The following is a 21,043-nucleotide window of genomic DNA, read 5'->3' as shown; positions in this document are numbered from 1 at the left end:
TGCATTGCCAGCTGCAGTGTAATAATGGGTTTGAAGATGGTAGTCATGAAAAACTTCATCTTTCTAGTTTTATTGTCTCAAGAACTGAATTAGAGTGAATAAACTGGAATGCTTCTTCATTTACTTCTTTAAAACAAGCGCTCGACCTTCCATTGGTCAAGATCTGCAAAAGCAAAGCATGATCCACTTAAAAAAGCAAACTGCCTAAACTACTGTTTGAATAAGATTTAGAGATTGTAAAAGAAATCTACCATTCCTACAAACTAGTCTTGTTCATATAATTTTCAAAATCAAAGTGGGTAACATTCACCAGGTAAGTTTTCAGTTTGTTACAGTTTGTGGTTACAAATAGTATCTAAAGATTTAAATAGAGTGTAATGTTTTCTACTACTAACTTTGCTTTTTTATGATGGAACTTTGACATCATAATTTCCTCTGAGTCATATCTTATGACGTGCAAATGAATATTTATCTTCTTTTCCTCTCCTATCTTTGCAATTCTCCTCCCCTTTTTTTTTTTTTTTTTTTTTTTTTTTTTTTTTTTTTTTTTTTTTTTTTTTTACCGATTTCCTTTCTAGGATATTTTTGCTGGGAAATAATTGTCTCAGAGGAAAATAGAGATTTAAAAGTTTAGCTTATGAAAAGTTTGAAAAATCAGACAAACTACACCATAAATGTTTAGCAACCAGAGTTCAGATAAAAAGAACATCAAGATCTGATTAGTTTTTTTGTATTTCCTCTGGAGAAATTTGTGATTTTAAAAGGCTCATCAGAGATAATTCTGGATATTTCCCCTCCCTCTTCTCTGGGGGAGTTTTGATGGGTTTGCTTCTGGAAACACCAAGGGTATGTTTTTTATCTGGTGTGTCAGACAGTTTTTATTAGATAAATTTCTGACTCTTGGACATGAAAAAGACTCTCACTTTCCAAACACAGGAGTGTGTAGACAGTTTGTGAGGGTTTTTTCCCAAGTGTCTGCCAAGCAAAAGAGAAGCTCCCCCTGCTTGTGGCTGGCTGCTGTTCAGAGCTTTGTGCGCAACTGGAAAACTGAAGAGCCTTGTCAGGTTCACCGTGTGGCCAGCTGGGAAAGCCTGAGCTGCAGAAGAGAAAGATGATGGAGTCACCTGCAGAGGAAAAGGGTAGTAGCTATAGAAAAACCATACAGAGTAGGAGAGAACTGTATTCCCAGGCTTTCCGAACAGGTGCCAAGAAGGCGTGGGAGGGAAGCGGTAGATTAGGAACAGGAGAGAAGACTCATGCCTGTCTTCTGCATACAGGAAACGCTTGCTGTCTACCAGGCTTTAATGGTTTGACAACCACCTCCCTTCTGCATTCCAAAGCACCAACAAATAATGGATGGAGTTTATGCAAAAGGGACTCCAGGAGTTGCTAATGGAGTGGTTTTGCTAGAATTTATTTAGAAAGTATCTAAAATAGTTTGAACCCAACACTAGAACTGTTGTAGCTGAAACTGTGGTTAGTCATGATGCTTTTAAGGGTTAACTTTAAAAGTACCATTGTCAAATCCATTGTTCTAAGCCACAAACACCAAAGCCAGTTGTAGAGTATGTTAGATTGGTCTATATTCAAACTGACAACTTGAGGAATTCAAGTGCAGAATTGATAACTGTGTATTTCTTGATATTTCCTGGAAATCTGGGTATTTCTGAACTGTACAATTTTATCCTGTTTGATCTAATTCTCTCTTGCATTATTGTTAATCAACAAAATATATTTTTAGAGGCAATGATGTGGGTTTTTTTAATACCAAGTAGGAATTAGAATTTCATCCAATTATCCACCAATAATAGTAGTATGATTTAAATGCTATTGTAGTTGTATCTCTTTGGTATGTAACATTTAGCAGTTTGAGTGCACAGTAGTATAATGCAGCATGACTGTAGTAATTCATCTGTAATAGCAGGAAAACATGTATCTCCCTTTTTTCTTCAGAAGTAATAATGTGTCTGTTTTCTAGACAGACATATTGTCTATTATAATGCTTTCTGCATTAATTAGTTCTGTTTGGAGCCTAAAATAAACAAACCTAAGAATAAAAATGCATTTCATGAGAACATTTCCTCTTAGAAGTTTCTCTTGCTTAATGGAGAATATTGCGATATGGAAGTAATTGTGGGATTATAAGCAAATAGTTTGAAGGATTATTTAATTTGATTTATATTTTTGCCCACAACACTGTAGGGAACCAGTGGTTTTGGAATCATTCCCATTTTCTTCATACTGGTTTTATAAAGTTTATTCTAACCAATATTGAGGCAGTTCTCTGCAATAATTATTATAAGAAATAATTTTAGTGAATTCTGGAACCCTTAGGTGAACACTGTTATTTGGAATAAACACTAAGTTATAATACTGTAATTCGGATGTAAGATGAGGTATCCAGCCAATGTTTATGAAGTCAGGCTAAGGTATTTTAGTAATAATAGTTCCTTGTACTTAAAACTCTTCATTTGTACATGATGGAAAATCTGTACATCAAAGAAGTTATCAAGAAATGTAAACACTTTATACATTTCATAAAAGGGCTATTTGAAGCCCACAGGCTATCACACTTAAATTTTCCAGTACAGCTGCTATGTTGGGCACCTTGATATTGGAGAGCAGACTTGAGACACATTTCAGTTGAAAGGTACCAAATGATACTCTGGTATATTGTGTAATAGGATTTACATCAGATGATTTAAATCTGTTTAATGAGAGCTTCTGTGGAGAAGAGAGACTACATTAATTTTATATTTAAATACAGTTTGATTAAATATTGTCATTTTTTATCTGCTAAATGGTTTGCAGAGTCAGAACCATACAGTAATTTTTTTCTGTCACAGGACGATCACATCAGCTTTCCAAAGCCAGCATGTTAAACATGTAGTTCACTTTGTTGTTTATGAAATTTGGCTTTGATCAAATTAGCAGTCCAATTTGCAGTTCATTTACTGTCTTTATTCTTTCACACCTTAACAGCCTCACCTTAGTAACACAGTGCTCACAAGGATGGCTTTCTGCCTCTTGTCCTGTGATAGCCTGACCTGGGAAAGTCCCTGTGTTGCTAGCAAAATGCTTTTAGTTTTCCATTTATAGATTCATACTATCTGCTACCCAAGAAAAGATTGCCAGTTTTATAAATTTCAAGTTACATAACGAGTTACTTTTAGGTATCTAGAGCTAGAGATGCTGAAGGACACTTAGGTGCTTTAGTTAGTTTAACTAACTCCTGGGCATCTGTTCCCTAGACTGAATTAAAACTGCAGGTGAGACCTAATGGAGTTCCTACCTAATGGTTTCCTACCTAGTACTGTGCAACAATATATAACCTTCCTCTGCTGACCACTTCGAGCCAGATAAAAAGAAACACTGGGCACAGGAGTGTATTAGAAATTCTGCCTTACTCTTGAGCTACATAAAATCATAGACTATCCTGAGTTGGAAGGGCAAAGTCCAACTCCTGGCCCTGCACAGGACACCCCATAGTCCCACCTTGTGCCCAAGAGTGTCGTCCCAACACTTCTTGAAACTCAGTCAGACTGGTGCTGTGACCACTTCCCTGTTCCTGTGCCCAGCCATCCTCTGGGTGAAGAAGCTTTTCCTGATACCAAACCTAAACCTCCCCTGACACATCTCCAACCATTCCCTCAGGCCCTGTCACTGGTCACCAGAGAGAAGAGATCAGTGTCTACCCCTCTTCTTCTCCTCACGAGGAAGTTGCAGACTGCAATGGGGTCTGCCCTCAGTCTCCTCCAGGCTGAACAAGCCAAGCAACCTCAGCCACTCCTCATATGGCTTCTCCTCAAGATCCTTCACCATCTTTGTAACCTTCCTTTGGAAGCTTTCTAACAGCTTAATATCCTTGTTACATTGTGGCACCCAAAAGTGTATGCAGGACTCAAGGTGAGGCCACCTGCAGTGTCATGTAGAGATGCCCAGGAAAAGCCAGCTCAGTTAACCAGCACAGAGTAGCCACATCAGTGCCTTGTTTGGCAAAGACTGATATGTGACTCTGTGGGATTATTTCCTTTTTGCCCTCTAATTATTTAATGTAATGCTGCAAGTCTTTTTCAAGTGCCAAAGACTTTCCAGACTGCTGAGCTCCTATTGACAGCAACAATTTTGTTTGAAAATAGGGAAGAGATGAAGATTGATGGTGCTTGAGAAAGAGCTGATTTCCAGAGACTGATTGCTCAGTCTGTTGTACAGATACTCTTAGGTTTGCAGAAAAATAATCTTATTTCTTGTCTCTGGTAACTATACACAAATACTTCACTTAAAAGGAGTAAGTGTTGCAGTAAGCTGTAGATCTCAAATTAGACAATTTATGATAAATCTATACTAACCAGTATATACCATTTAGAGTTAGTGACAGGATACTATGCTCTCACAAAACAGAAGAGAGACCCACAAGAGTAGAAGAAAGAGACCTGCTAAATCAGAACCACTTATGTAATAGATTCTTTATCATTGTGAATTGCATTCAGAAATGAAAAAAGGAAAGGGTTTACATTTGTTAGTTGTGGCTTCTGATTAGGGGGGACTTAAAAGTAACTCCAAGCCACTGTCTTCCTCTCCAAAATGCTTTTGCCATTTATCCTTTATGGCTTAACAGAAAAAATGCTTTCAAGTTTCTATCTCTTAGAACAAAGCATACATATGTTTATTTTCATTCTTTACTTTGAAAGAGGTAGTTTTGAGGTCTTAGGTCTTTACATCAAGATTATCTAATGATAAAGCTCTGACCCAGCAGCAAAATTCAAAATCCTGAGAGCAAAGATGTGAGGCTAACTCATATCAAACTTCCTCACTTTCTCTTGTACTGAAACATGAAGAGTTGCAAGTGCAATCATTTATGTTAATTCTATTTTTTTGCATATAATTATTTTTCTGGATGTCTTTCAGGTTCAAGAGAGTTTAAATATTCTCTCAGTTATTTGTTGTCGAATAATCCCTGCTCCTGCTTTTGGTGCTAGTTATTTTCTGCTTTTTCAAGCCCTTTTTTAGTACCATTTTACCACCAAATTGAAAAATACAGATTTAATACACCAACTTAGGAAGGTGAAGAACCAAGGATACCAATATAGATCAGGCTCTGCATAAAGGCACAGGTGATTTTTTTTTCTTTGGCCATCCCTAATTTGGATCAGAAAACAGTAACCAGGTTTGTGAGAACCAACGTGTGTGGTATATTTTCTCCTGCTGTTGCATATCTGCTCTCTGCTATTGCACGTTAATTAATACACGTAAGGCGTTTGCCCAACACTAACTTTGTAGTTCTTTGCAACATGTTCTCTGCTTCTGTAGAGCTGCTTACTGAAGGACTTGCTGCCACCCTTCTGCAGTTCTTTCTCTATCCTCTAATTGAGCCCCTTCCATAGTTCTAATTTGTCTGCCAAATGACTTATCAGTTGGAAAGGCTCAAGTCAGATATTACTTCCTTTTTTTTTTGCTTGTTTTTTATGTGAGTGCTGTCAGAAGAAAGAAGGGGTTAAAGCGTGGGAGGATTGCTAAGAAAAAGGGTTTGGTTAGTGGCACAGGACTGCATCTCACACACGATAGTTTGTTTATTCTTCTGTAAACAGCAGAAAGAATTATCATCATCATGGTAAGGCAAACAACACTCTCTTTTATTCCCTTCTTGAGCCCCACCAGAAATCTTCATGTTAATACACAGGGGTTTGTTTTAAATCATAAAATCAACTGATCTCCATTAGTTTTATGGAGCGTTTTTTAACTGACAGATGCTCCTCTTGACAGAAGGGGAGGGGGGAAGGATTTTAGTTTATGGAAATAACTAGCTCTGGGGAAGAGGAGATGGGAGCAGACATGCCTTTTCTGACATGCCTGTTCTTATTTATCTCCCTCCTCTCCTAAATACTCATGTAAGGATCTGTTTCATTTTATCAATGCTTCTTTGTCTTTCCTGAGCTTTTTTGAAAGATTTCCATTCATTTGATTTTGTGTGATTTGTTCCTTTCAGTTTTGCTGTTCTTTTCTAATACATTCAATATCTAAATCTCACTGTTTGTCACCTAAGAAATAATATGGGATAAAATATTTTATGTATACATCTACAATTCTTGAGCTGATTATTTCCTTTCTAAAAAATCCATTAAACATGCAGGCTTGTTAGTCTCATTAATCTATATGCTGTTGCAAAATAGTCAATTTTCAATGTACATTTGAACTAAAAATTTACTTTTACAGTGAAAAGGTAAATTGGAAGCAGACAGGTCCTGTTCTCTTGAAGATATGAAATGTGTCACTAAAATATCCTTACTAGAAAGTACAGTATGTGTAAAAATATGATTATTAAGAAAACTTACGTTTGTTTCACTTTGCTCTGCTCAAGTCTCACTTCTTGCTTATTAGCTTATTAGCAAGCCCCTTGCTTATTCAGGTAAGTTCCTAAATCTAAATCAATGCATTCTCTGCACAAATTGCTCAGGTAAAGATGACATTGTTTAAAATCCAGTAATTGCTGTTTATATCCTCTATCTGCATTAGCAGGCAGAGAGCTGGAAGAGGCAGGGAGTGAATTCCATGCTAGAGTGGACTTGTTAAATTTAAAGTGTGTTTTTGTCTCTAGCTCTGAAGAGGCCACTGTCAACCTGGAACATATATACTTATAGGTATGTATTTTAGTATACTTAAAGTATACTAAAATACTTCTAGTATACTTAAAAGTAATACTAAAAAAGTTTAAAGAGTATATACTAAACTCTTGGTATTCAGAAGAAGACAGTTTGGGAGTTAAAATAATATAAGACATATTTTCCTAATAGCAACCCCCCTTCATGTCTTTGTCAGCATAAACAGTGAACAACAAGTATAGTGAATTGAAGTAATTCAAATCCATTTGATTGACAGCAAGATCGGTTAAACTAGTTAAGTTTAGAGATCATTTAGGTTAACTTAAAATACAAGTTAAATTAAACTTAACTGCATTTTTCTCAGTGAATCATAACAATAATTGACTCAGGTCAAATGTTTTGTTAAGTATATTTTTCCCCCGTGCTTTTAAAAGAAGAACATAAGCACCAAGCCTTTAGTTCTATCTGCAACTCACTCCTCTCTCTCTGCCAGTAGCTGTGGCACTCACCTGTAGGAGAGTGGTATGAAAACTTCTCCCTGGAGGACTCGAGTGGGTCTTGTGCTTCTCAGACTTTTCTCTCTCTCAGCTTTGATTTGTACATTGTTCCTTCCAGTTTTTCTACTAATATTTTCACAGCACGTTGAGCCAGTAGTACTCCAGAGCAATTTTCAGCCTCACAAAGCCCGGCACTGTTAGTGTGGGATATTTGAGTGTCAGTCTCTGCAGAATGTCAAAGCCTGAAGAGTAATAGTTTATTTATTTAAATGTTTTTGGATAAAGCACTTTTTAGGATGTCATGTGACTGCTAGAACTTCAAGGCTTTCTGTTTCTCATGGTTGGGTGAATTAAAATAGTATGATTTAAAGATACTTGATAATACTGGCTTTCCAGCATGAATTTGTAAGGGTCCTGCACTATCAGAATTATTGAAGATAGAAGGGTCTCAGAACTTTCTATGTTACTTGCAATCCAGTTATTTATGACCCTCTAATGAATGAAAAAGCTTGAATTTACTCTTCACTAAATGCTTTGTTGCTTTTTTTTCCCTCTGAAGATGAACATATGCTGGAAAATAAATGTTTAAATTAAAGAACTGTCCACACTAGGTATTACCATCTATTAGTTACCACAAAGTTTTCTAATGACGAGTAAAAATACTGCTTTTTTCTCTAATGTGTGCTCTAAGAAGTGTTTTCATTTAGGTTCAGCTGACTGAGGTGAACTCATCTAAGAAAATAACATCCAACTGATCCCTCAAGACACATCCTGAAGTTTTGATTCAACAGATCATAGTAGCTTATATTCTCTTTTCACTGGAGACCAGCAAAGCACATGTTTAATTGCATGGTTAAATTAGGGGTTTGGCTCTGGCAACTTACATTAGCTAATGAGAAAAAAAAACCCAGCCAGAAACAGAGGAAATATTTTAATGCTAGCATGAACAGGTATGAATATAAATACAAACAAGATTTACATTTCTTGGTTAAGAAGGCAGCGGCATTTTGCTTCCAGATTAGAACACGGCTTTCAAGGTTCATGCAGAGTGCTTGAAATGGCTTCCTCCACACTGCCCAAGGAATGGATAGGCAGGTCCTCTAGATTTTTCAGTTGCCAATGCCTTTGATCAGGTATTTCTCAAGCAGCTAATGTTTTAAGAGTAGGAATGCTTCAGCGTAAGCACATTGAAGAAGCTCGATCTGCAGAGCAAGGCTACTTCTTGCCTTCTGAAATCAAACATCTCCGCGCAGTGCCCTGGAAGTCAAGCATTCTTGTGCTGTGCGCTGGCAGGCTGGGTCCCACTTGGGAGTCCCTTGAGAAGCTCGGTCTCTGTGCCCTCTTGCAGTGGCAGTACTGGCTCACCTACATTTATCTGACTTAAAATACAAGCTCTTCAGGGCAAGTACCTGGTCTTTTATGTGTTTTGAAAGACCTGTATATAATTAAGGTACTTTGTATGAAGAAATTACTTTAAAACAGTTTACATAGGGCAGCTATTTCAGGATCAAGGAAAAATCTTTAGCCTTGTTCCCTGAGGAAACAAGGCTTATGTGGCTGGACTGGCTGGCTGTCCCTCCTCACTTCCATTCAACACCTTTTGAACTTGTTGGTTATAGTTTAAACTACATTTGAAAGAGGGAGACGTCTCAGTGATAATTAAGTTCCCATGGACTTTATGAAAATCAGTGGCTGGGAAGAGAGAAATCCAGATCCTCAGTTCAAATAACTAATTTTTCCATGCGTAATCTTGCAAACTAAAAACTTGACAGCAAGTGTAATAGTGACGGTCAGGTTGATAATGTAGTCCCAACTACTTTAGAAGACTGACAGCTCTTTCCATCCAAATATTAATATGCTGGTTGACACCATAATAAAGTTAAATTTCCCCTGTTTTGGTATTCCAACAGTTTTTATCATGAGCAATATAATCATCCTCCTCACACTTGCAGTTACTATGAATTTTCAGAGAAATCAGTATCATTCCTTATGGGCTTGCATTAAGTGTAAAAATTTTATATTTTTGCTTATTTTAGCTAGCAATGTTCATTATTGTCATCTTATCCTTTCCCTATAATTAGTTAGTACTGGCAATACATACATAGAATAAGAAATTAATAATTGGGCTGCATTATTCATGGTTCTTGCATCTGATAGGGAAATTTATAGTTGATTTTGTTATCACTAAAACACTTTACTTGTCTGAGCTGTGTGTACTTAATGCAGCTCTTAATATTGTTCTTTACTTAATTGTTTTGGTTCAACTGGTTGAAAAAAGTCCTCAAAGGGAGGGGGAAAAGATAGGCATCAGCTTTCTCATTTGTAAATTATTTCATTGTCTAATAAAACCTAAACCCCAACAATACAAAAACTTGATCTTAAGGTAATGACCATAGACTTGCCTATTTGCAGGCCACTGGTGGAGGATCACTGTGTGGGGACACAGGTCTTGGTTGGTGGTACAGCTGCTTATCAGCTGAGTGACATTGGTTAAGGGAGATGGGCGAAGACAAGGGTTCCACGGATTTCTGTTAGGTTGCAATGTAAGTCAACTCTACTTCTTGCCCAGTTTAGGCTGTGTTTTTCATGGGTTTTGGTACTTTGCCTTTGCTTTGGCAAGCCTTGCTGCTGCACATCCAATGGCATTAAGGCAGGTTCTGCGTGGCTCCTGAGCCAACTCTGTGTAGGCTGTTGATTAAGAAAAAATAACTAACTTAACACTTTCCCAGCTGGGGGAGGAAGTGACTCCATAAAAAAAGGTCGTTATTTTCTTCAATAGCCAAGGGGCCAGACACACCGCAGGCCGGGCACCGCGGCAGCTGCAGGCGGGTTGACCTGGTGTCCCCCTCGCCCCCGCGCCGGGCCCTCGGACGCTCCGGGGTGAGCCTTGCGTGGTCCTTCCTGTTGAAGCTGTTCCACTTCATATAAGCCATTAAGCGTTAATTAGAAGAGGACTAGTTGAACATTCATTAAGCATTAAATACTAATTGAGCGCCCGGGAAGGGCGCCGGCACCATTCGGCCGCGGAGTCGTTCTCACGCCGGTCCGGCCGGGGGAGCCCCGGCCCCTTCCAGCCTGTCCCCGGCCCCTTCCAGCCTGTCCCCGGCCCGCGGGGCCCGGCGGGGCAGGCACAGACGGCAGCCGGCCTCGCCGGCCGGGGCGCGGTGGAAGATGCGGGTTCATCTCCCCGCAGGGCTCTGAGCCCCCCCGGGCGGTGCCGGCCCCGCACACCTCCCGGGCTCGGGGGAAAGTCACGCCCGCTCCTGGCGCCTCCGAGCGGGGGGCGGCGGGGTCACGGCCGCTCCCCACGCCCCTCAGCCGTCGAGCCGTGCGGGGACGAGCCGGGTCCCTGCCGTGCGCTGCCCCTGTCCCGGCCGGGCTCCCGCCGGGCAGCCCGCACTGCACCTCGCCGGGGCGGCGGCGGCGCGAACCGCCCTCCTCCAGCCCTCGCTGCTTTTCCCTCAACATCAAAGGGCGTCGGTTTTGCCCGGGGCGGCGTTTTGCCCTCAATAACAAGGCGGCGGCCGCAGCGCGGGCTGCCGGGGCACGTACGGGGCGCGGCGCCCACTCGCGCCCGCCGCCCCCACGACGGCCTCGCCCGTGGCCGGGGGCGCCCGCGCTTCCCGCTGCCCCGCGGCCCTCGCTGGGGGCCGGTCCGGCGCTGCCACCTCCCCTCCCTCCCTCCCTGGGCGGCCCGGCCGGGCAGAGCGCTGCCCGCGGCGGGGCGGCGGCTCGGGGCGGGCCGAGGCGGAGCGCACAGACGGCCGGCGCCGGGGCAGCAGCGCGGGTAGCGGCGGCTGAGTGAGGAGCCTTCCAGCGGGGGCCGCCGAGCCCGGCCCAGCCCAGCCCAGCCCGGCCCGGTGAGTGCGGGGCGCTCGGCGCGGTGGGCAGTGAGGCGAGGATGCGGTAGAGCCCGCCTCGGCACCTTCCTCCTGCTTTATCCCGTTCCGGGACGGGGGAGGACAGCGGCACCTCGGGCGGCTTCACCCTCCCGGTAACGCGCGGGACGGGGGCCGTGACTCCTCCGGGGAGGCGGTGCCGGGCCGGTTCTCCGCAGCCCCACTGCGGGAAAGGGATCGGGGGGCGCGGGGGCTGCAGCGCCGGCCCGCCCTGGGCGCCGGGGGGACGCCGGGCCCCGGCAGCGCGCTGGGCACTGGCAGGCGAAATGGGTGTCTGCGGCAAGGAATGAATTGGAAACTGCCGGAGCAGGGTCCGTGCTGCCGAGGGAACCCGCTCTCCTCGAGAGGTCTCCTGCGCCGGGGTAGAAAATACTCGCGGTGTTTTGAAATAGACGTCTCAAAACAAGTATTCATCGTACCGGCATGTAAAAAAGGGCTAATGTATTAAAATGCAAATATGCATGTGTACTCGGCGATGCTGTTGCGTGTTTCCTGTTTACCATGTTAATTAGAAGTTGTAAGGCAGAACTTCACCAAGAGTAATCCAGGGCAGTGTTTGACCCAGTAATGCTCACTGAGTGATGCAGTAGCTTTTTTATTCTGGGGGTTTTTTAGCCCAAAACACAAGCCAAGTGTTGACTGAACTTCATTAATGGGAAATGTATGTATTGTAAGATAACTTACACCTTTGAAACTGTTCTCTGCCTGCTCAAGTGTGAACACTGACTCAGCCAGTATGGAGAGAAAGTTAAACTTCTCACTCTTGTTTTTGTAAGGAAATTTTTGATGAGGGTCTTTGTCAATTTTGACCCTGGATGCTTTTCTGTAACGCTTTGGGTGGCATTAACTAATTGTGCAAAGGTTTGAGATTTGGGACGTATCAAGCTGCCATTATAAGGCAAGATGAGCACGCTTGTAAACAAAAACAGGTAAAAACATACAGAAGCATCATGGAGTCCTAATTGTTTTTCAAGGGATATGTTGTTCTTTTTTTGAGAGCTGGTATTGTGGTATTGTTCAGTAAACTCTTTTGTTTCTATTCAGTGTCCTTTTAATTTATAGGTGATCCTAAAACAAACAGATGTACTATAGAAACAATTTTGACATTAACCAAATATTTGTTTGTTTGCTTTTGTAGTCCACCTCACACCTTCCGGATTCTTCCAGAGAAGAAAATAAAAAGAAACCTGTTTTGGAAAGACTTGGAAATTTGTTTGGTACAGGGAAGAGGAAAAATGTCAAAAGTTCACTAGAACACACTTCACATCATAAGGGTGAGAGGTCGGGTTCTCCTCACGGGGCGCAGGCAGTGTACTGTAGGCACTTCAAAGAAGGACACGAAGCTCCTCAAGTACAGAAACAAGTGAGAAACATAAGTGCCCTCTCTGAGGCACAGGAATATAACTTCAGTGGGGAAGTAAGACCGCTGTATCACGACACAATCTCAGAATGGAGTAGTAGGGGAGTCTCTTCTGACAGTGAGTGGTCAGCAGATTGGAGCGGCAGCAGTGAAACCATTAAAAACTCTTTCTGTGAGAGCAACCTGAATGTGGAAACACTGGGATTGGAGAAAGAATCTGTCACAGATATAAATAATTCCACAACTCCAGATTTCATACAGAGCTTGAGAAGTTTGTCTAGTGAAGACTTGGAGAAGAGTATCTTAAGTCACAAGCAGCTTGTGAACACGTGGGTGTCAGAGGAGCCTGGGCATGCAAAACCAAAGGATTTGCCATACGAGTTGGAATCTGCAGCGAGTGAACACGCATATTCTGCTAGAGTGTTAACAGTTGATATCTATCTAAGAAAAACAGAAGAACTCCTTAATGAACCCCTGACTCTTAAATCAGAAGAAAATTGTAGTGATTTGGACACAATGGATAAAAAATCTGCTAGTAAAAGATCTGGAAAACGGAGAAAGTCTCAATCATCTAGTGACATTCCAAATGGAGAGAGAAACCAGACTGAGAATACTACAAAAGAAGAATCTGTTTTTGAGGATGATGCCCATTCTGAGGTGTTTTCAGACAAGATAATAAACTCTGAACGAAAAGTGAGGTCTCTTCAACAGACTCCTGAAAGAAATTCCTCTTCCTCAAGTAATCAGGACCTAAAAGTTGGATCTGCTCACAAAGGGGCATCTAAAGCTGAATCTGACAAGGGCAAGCAGCAGATCTCAAACACAACCTCTGCGAGGAGAAGGTCATATAAAAAGAATCAGTCGGATTCTGTACCCGTTTCCCCTACTGGTTTGAAGGGTCAGGTGAAAGATTACTCTTCAAAAAGGCAACCTTTAGCATCACCAGAGAGTAACCCAGTAACAAAAAGAACTTCAGTGGAAAAGGGAGCTATACCTGTGGCTTTTGGGGAAGACAGTTTGGAGTCTCCCAAAGCTTCTTTGGCTGCTAAGACAGAAGACAATGCCTTGGTGTTCACTGAAGGCAGAAATGATACCAAGGCAGTAAAGCATGGTAATGGTCCAGATGGAAGAGCTTTCTTGCATACTGATGGGATTAAAAATGGAGACCTGTGTCTGTCAGCTGAGAGACAGACAAATTCTGATTTAGACACCTCAAAGCTGAAGAGTTTAGATGCTTCCAGAACAGTCACGACAAAGATTAGCCTGTAAGTAACAAACTAGTTTACCTTGTCTTTGTAGCTGTAATTTTGCTTGTATCTGTGTTTAGAATTCTATGGAAATACTAGCTGTGCATCTGTTATCTGTTTAAATTGTTTTCAGTTAAGAACTGGCTTTAAAAAAAACCCCTCATAATTAAAGCTACCACTTAACAACCAGTGTAGTCTATATGTATTAGAAAAATAATCAGGTTTTTAATTTTTTAAATGGATAGGGAATGTCTTTGTCAATTCCATTATATGGAATTATTTAACGTATATAAAAACTGCTCAGTCATCATCGTTGTGGATCAGATTAATTCATCTGTCATTGACCTTAATGTGATTTTTCTCTCTGTAACCGAATGTAATTGAAGATTTTGTGTGTGAAAATCTTTGAATAAGAAATGTGTTTCAAGTTTTTTATGAGACAGCCTAAGTTCTGCTAAGAAATATAGGATGAAATGAAGGACTTGATTGTTCAAATTGTATGATAGATCACACTCCAGAGATTTGAATACATGCGATTGCTTTCTTAAATAGGTGCAGGATAAATCATTTAAATTTTGATGCATGTGAATAACATCAGGTATTTGGAGAATTATGCATATATTAGTTTCCAGATTTTGATTTTACTTGAAGAAACTCTGTCAAACAGGTGATCAGAGCTTTCCTTAGGCTTATAAAGAAGTGGCTGTATTTATAAAGTTCCCTGCTATCACTAGTATGAGATCAGTGATTGATTACTTGGATACTATTGTATTCTCATCCACAGGGACCGATTTGTTTGTATTATTCATTTCTGTTGTTTGGTTGTCACAGCTGTGTATTGTGTGCTGTTGCACTCCCTGTTCTGGCATGTTCAGTTGTAGATATTGGGGTACACTGGATCCTGTAGGTCTACCTGAGGTACATTGGGCGTTCATAATTGTCCTTGTGGTAGAGGGATGTGGAAGTTCAACGAGGTGGTTTGAGACACCTCTGTTCCCAGTTATGCTTCCCACATCTGAGAAGCACAGGAGCAATTTCCTTTGCACAATTTGTATTACTCTACATCTAGGTTGTTAATTTGTAACTTAAGCATGAAAAGCTTAGTACTGAAAGTTAAACTGTGGCATTTTTGGACTTGGTGATGCTTTGCCATCTGGCAGTATGGATGACAGATCTTAAACTCTTAAGTTTGTGTCTTCTCAACTTCAAAGGAGAGGTAGCTTTCGTATTTTCTTCTATGTGTCACTGTCATTAGTGAGGGTGAAGTTAAAAACACCTGCATAGCTGGATTTCATTTTTTCCCGGGTATCTCTTGGGCTTGCTGTACAGTGGATTATCTTTTATTGTACTCGTAAAGTAAAAGACAAGTGTTCTGTCTGAAAGACCAAATTTTAGTTAATAAACAGCCTGTTCTATTTCATCCCATTTTGTGGGGTGTGTGACACTGTGTCTTGGCCTTATCTGCTGCTACAGGAACTTTAGCCCTGGGTGGGGACTGCCATGTTGCCTGCAAGGTTTCTGATGCATCTGGGAGCTGCATTTCTTTAGCCAGAGTTACATGCTCAGGTGATCTAGTATAATTTATGTAGTAATTCATTAGAACATATGAACTCTAAACCTGGATGTGGATTAAGTGCTGTAAAATGGAAAAGGAAAAAAGGTGCCATTACTAGAAGGCGGTGTATTTTTGTTCTCTAGTTATAGCCTTGAACAGGTAACTTTTTCATTTTCAAAGGTTAAGAAGCTATTGTTAGATAGTTCACATGAATTCCTTTCTGGTTGAAAAATACCTATTTACTTAGAGATTCCTTGGCCCCTTGTAATATGGATTTTATATAATACAAGTAGTTCTCCCTTAAAAATGCATGACTCTCAGTAAGATGACGCTTACTAATGACATTGTGCCAATTCTGGGAATCAAGTTTCTTTAGAAACAATTTCAAAACAGGTCAGTTTCTCCAGTCACTTACAGAAATGCAGGTTTCCTGTAAATAAAGATAGCATTTTTCTCTCTTTTCTCCATTTATGTCTGTGTACTGGGTAATTTGAAAGTCACAGGATACTTTGCTTCTAGCTTTTGAAAGGGAAACCTATCAGATTTGAGACTAAAATGAGGTTGATGGTAAATCTTAATTGGCAAATAAAACCTTAGGCAGTAGTTACTTTGATGGGCTTAGCGGAAAACTTGGCTTTAGTTGTCATACTTTATGTTCAGACATGGTTTCATAGTTGCCTTTACATTTAAGAACACTTGCTGAATTCTTTTCTTTTCACATGCCTTTTTCTTTGTTCACCTTAATCTGGAATTTTGGCATCAGTGGTTTTTTGACACCAGTTGCATTCTTGACGTGTGGCTCACCTTCCATTTTTGCCTGTTGGGAGAGGTTTGACTGCTTGCTTCCACAGTTTAGCTGCAAGGTGTAGCCAAAGAAAAGGACATTGGTATTTGTCTTGTGCCTGCTTGTTCCTGGCATTGCAGATCAGGAATGGGTAGTAAGAATCAGCCACAGTGGACTGTTTGTAAGAAAGCATTTGTACTGTTGTGTCTTTTTCCCCCATACGAGATGAGACACTTAAAGGATACTCAAACAACATCTCTTTAAACAAGCTTAGAAACTCAGTTCTTGCAATAAAGTGCATCTTTTGTCTGTATTTAAAATCAGTGTTTCTTAGTGTGGAAAAATGTGTAAAGAAAAGATTAGAGGAGGCCAGCTGTAGTGAGTAGAGATGCAGGGCTGAGCTTTCTCGTGCTCTTTGGACTCAGCTGTTTGGCTGCTGCTGCTGTGCAGAAGTACTGCAGAAAGTGTTGAAGTGGTTGTTTCGGCATAAATTTGCAAAGCTTGAAACTATACCTTTGAGGGGTGAGCTTTTAATTTAAAATAGGTTTTAAGTGTGGCTGATAAGTGTCACTGTTAGCCATTAAACTTGCTTGTGTCAGGGCATACAGAGAGACACAGATTTTATGGGGAAGGTACGTGTTATGTTGAAATAAATGCATGTAGTAGTGCAACAGGCTGACAAAAGGGTGGTATGGGAATGAATTTGTTAAGATAATTGGGCCATTAGTGTTACCTCTTGAATGTAAAGGTAAAAGAAAAGTACATTTTTTTTTCTGATCAGAAAAGGATATGAAAGGTCCTGGTGAGCAGGAAATTCAGCACGTGTCAGTAGTGCATCATTGTGCCAGGTGAAGGCTAAGCCTGTACTGTGCTCCATAGGCAGGAGCATAGCCAGCAGGTCAAAAGACAAGATACTTGGTGCTCATGAATCTACATCTGGGTCACTCTGTTGAGTTGTAGCCCTTCCTCCCCTTCCAACTCTCTTCTGATCTAAGAGAGATGTTCCCAAATGGGAATGAGTGAGCCATTAAAGAAGGTGGTGGCTCTGGAGAAAATAATCTATGAGAAGAAGCTGAAGCAGCTTGGTTTCCTCAACTGAGAGACGAGAAGGATACAGGTAGACCTCAGTCATCTCTCACTATCTGTAGAGAAGGCAGAGCCAGATTTATCCCTGAGCCGTGGAGTGAAGGGACAACAGCCACAGCTGCAAGTTGTAATAGTCAAGTTTTAATAGGATAAGGCAAAAATAATTTACACCAACAGTGGCTGCCCTGCTGCAGTGCTTCACTAGGAAGGTAAAATCTTGACCCTTGAAGTTATTCAAAACTTGGTCAGACAAAGCCTTCAGGAACTTGATCTGACTCTGAAGCTGTCCCTGTTTTGGGTAGGGACTTGGGCTAGCTGATCTTTAGAGGTCCCTTGCAACTCATATTTGCTTTACAAAGAGAAAATTCATAGAATAATTTAACTTTTAAAAGTTTAGGGAAAAACAGTTGTAGTTCAGATGAGGAGTAGTGCCTTTATATATTTAATTTTTGCTGTATGATGGTTCCCTTCATACCTTCCCTCTTTCGGGAACATTTTGTTTTTCTGTTTTTCCGTAAGTTTTCCAAGTGTGTTTTATTAGCACTTATCCAAAGTATTGCCAGAGGATTTTAAGTTTGCTATTTCCTCTTTTATTGATCATGCATAAGAGCCTTCCAATTGTGAACCAGCTTGAGTAGGCTGGTAGTTGCAGGGGGCAGTGTTAGGAAGTCTTCTCTGAAATGGCATGATGATAAGAAGGACATGGAGGCCACAAGGTTGATAAGAGGACTGGAGCACCTTTGGTATGGAGACAGGCTGGGGGAGTTGGGGCTTCTCAGAGAAGAGAAAGTTGCATGGAGACTTCAAAAAACCTTCCAGTATCTGAAGGGGAGTGGTCTATAGGGAAGCTTAAAAGGCACTCTTTGCCAGGAACTGTAGTGATAGGACAAGGAGTACTGGGTACAAACTGAGAGACAGGAAATTTATGTTAGATTTTAGGAAGAAACTTTTTACTGTGAGGTGGTGAGACTACAGAAGGTTGCCTGGGGAGGTTGAGGATGCCCCAACCCTGGCAGTGTTCAAAGCCAAGCTGGATAAGGCTTTGAGCAACCTGGTCTAGTGGGAGGTGTCCCTGCCCATAGTAGGGGAGTTGGGACTAGATGGTCTTTTAAGATCCATTGCAGCCTCTTAATAGTCTGTGATTCTATGATTTTTAACAGTTGCTCTCTATATAGATTCATAGGTAACTACTTTTGAATCCTCCTGTTATTTCAGTAAGTTTGTTTCTCATGGTATTCCCAAGAAATAAAGCTTGTACAATGGAGAGTCTTGCATTAGAAGGATTTAATTTCTTACTTGTGTTGGATCACTTGAGGAAGAGGAGAAAGGATCTCACTTTTTGGATTGTTCCTGTATCTCACACCTCTTTCTTGGGCTAAAGAGCTGCCTGAGAACTTAGTGAACACAGTTTATGTAGGTTAAAAAAAAAAAGAAGAAAACACTTAAATACCTAAATCATCCATTGATTGGTAGAGCATTTGGGACCCTGGAGATTGCTGCAAGCTGTTTTCTTTTTATCTCCCGCTTTTGTCAGTTTTCATGTAGGGCAGTTTCTACCTGTCCTCCTACGGCTGAGTGTCCCCAGATTCCTCTTTGGAGAACAGGACTGTCTTTGAGGGAATGGTGGGCTCCTTGACACTCCTTAGATCTGACTGATAAATTTTGAAGCCATCTGTCTTGCATCTTCACAGCTGTTCATACTGTACAGTATGCAGTAGCAATTTACATGGACAAGTAATTTTTCCTGGTTGTAGGTATTCAGAGAAAAGAGCTTGAAACACTCAGCTGTGCATCATCAGCCTTCTGCCATAGCATAGGAGTACTGTATGCATGTACTTGTATATGCCTCTCTGTCCACTCTGATAGAAAAGATTTCTGTTTCCAAATTCAATTCTTGCAAAATTATTAGACTTAGTTTACACAATTTAAATTGTTAGCTAAGTTTACCTGAAGGAAGTGGAACAGTTCTCACTAGTGGTGTTTGCTTAGCCAAGGTGGTGATGCAGTGCTTGGGGATAGCTGACATTTTCTGCAAGCACTCATGAGAGTGGAAGAGTTCTTTTGCTCAGTTTGAGGTTCCTTCTGCAGTGTAGGTGTAAAGGCTTGCAAAGAGTCTGGGCAGATGTCTTCAAAACTCATTGGAGAGAATACACAAATGTTAACCAACTCATTATCACCTTAATGAATTGGGATTTGTTTTCTAAACTCTGTAGGGAATTGCATGTTTATAATTTATTCTGCCTATTCACTACTAAATTTTAATGTCTGTCAGTTATAATAGTTGAGTTCTCTGCCTCAGTTGCAGATGCTGTAGGCTACTGTGTTTGTTTTACTAACCTTAAAGAGCTAAGTACATGTTTGAAATATATACTCCTTATTTAGTCTTATTTTTAATCCATATAGTTATTCCTCTTTAGTTGATTCCTTTTGAGATATCAAAATCTAAACTAAGTCTGTGGTTTATAATTCTGCATTTTATTGTTTTGAAAATTGTTACAAGCCTGTTCAAGATTAATTAAAGATATCACTTTGTGTCACTTTGCCTCCTGTAGTCCAGCCAAACCGAAGAGCATAGAGCTGAATTTTAAAACTAATCAAGAGAGTTTAGAAAATGAGCAGGACACTGTTGAAAAACCAGTTAATAAAACTAACAGCAACATTGCCAACAAAATTTCCTTGTTTGAAAACAAATGCGCTAACCAGAGCCAGAGGCCTGCTGACATCCCTGCTTCAAAAAATAGTGCTGTACCAAACACATTCGTTGGCAGAGCAAAGCTGAAATTTGGAAAACAACCTAAAGAAAATGAACAGCCTGATAAAACATTAAATAGGCAAAGCAGTCGCCAGAAGTTATTTGAGAATGGCACACTGGAGAAAGAAAGCACTGCAGAGTTAAAAGGCAAAAATGAAGAGAGCTTTGCCCCTTATGAGGATATTGGGAAGACAACAGAACTTAAAGTAAAAGCTGCCATATCCCTTTTTAACCAAAGCAGCAAAAGTGACACTGGTAGTGTCTCTCTGAAGCAACCAGAAGCAGAATTAACCACAGCAAGGAAAGAAAGTTCACCTTTTAAACTGTCTTTGCACTCACCTGTTAAAAGTGAAAATGCTCAAGATCCTTTCTACCAGAGAAATTACACAAGCTCAGAATTCCACAGAAATGAAGAAAAAGTGCTACCAAACACAGAGGCTTTATCACCTTGCAACAATGATAAATATCCTCTACCTTCTCATCAGGTTTCCAGATCAGAATTTAAGATGATGGAAAATGGAGATAAAAAGGTAAAGCCAGGAGATTTGAATTTTGCAGCACTGCAGTGTGATGACAGCAATCAAGACAGTATATTGGAATCAGACGACAACACCAATACACAAAAGAGCCCAGGCAAAACCTGTAACGGATCTGCTGAAGACGACAGCATTTTTGATTCCCCATCTGACATGAAGAAGTTTGCTGAAACAATAAAAAACTTAGACAGCTCAGTTTGTTTACCCCAGAAGAAGAAAAGGTCAAAGCTTCCAAAGTCTCCAGCACCCCACTTTGCAATGCCTCCCATTCATGAAGACAACTTAGAGAAAGTATTTGATCCTAGTATATTTACTTTTGGTTTGGGGCTGAGGAGGGAAAAAACACAGGATCTGTTACCAGCACAACAAATGAAAATGCAAAGCCTGGAAACAATAGCCAGAGTCAGGCCCAAGCGTGCATCGACAGAGCAAAGTATCATATTCAAAGCTCTGCAGTCGTGTAGAGAGGAACCTGCCTTTACTCATGAAATAAATGGAAAAGAGAACATTGATTGTACAGATGGTGAAATTAAGAGATCACGGCTTGAAAAAAGCTCCCTCTTCTCAAGCTTGCTGTCTTCTAAAGAAAAGTTTTTTAACCCTTCTGTCACTTCAGTAAATAACACAACAGCTTTTGCAACTGACTCCTCAGGGATGCCTCCTTTACAACAGGATGTTTCTGGGCCATTCATCATGCCTCAAAAATCTGAGGTAATAAAGATCATTCA

At 40.9% G+C, this 21,043-nt stretch overlaps 1 protein-coding gene across 1 annotated transcript in view; it reads left to right on the top strand.

The window, feature by feature from the left end:
- CRYBG1 (crystallin beta-gamma domain containing 1) overlaps positions 1 to 21,043 on the top strand; it is a 65,906-nt gene that overhangs the window by 10,189 nt on the left and 34,674 nt on the right. The window contains exons 2-3 of the mRNA XM_083856606.1: positions 12,134 to 13,620; positions 19,580 to 21,026. Coding sequence (XP_083712732.1) covers positions 12,134 to 13,620; positions 19,580 to 21,026 — 2,934 coding nt within the window. The remainder of the gene's footprint in view (positions 1 to 12,133; positions 13,621 to 19,579; positions 21,027 to 21,043) is intronic.

This window comes from Zosterops lateralis (genome assembly GCF_965231275.1).
Source record: "Zosterops lateralis genome assembly, chromosome: 3".
Classification (NCBI taxonomy): domain Eukaryota; kingdom Metazoa; phylum Chordata; class Aves; order Passeriformes; family Zosteropidae; genus Zosterops; species Zosterops lateralis.
The sequence above is the reverse complement of the archived record's forward strand: the minus strand, read 5'-3'. Positions and strand labels throughout refer to the sequence as shown.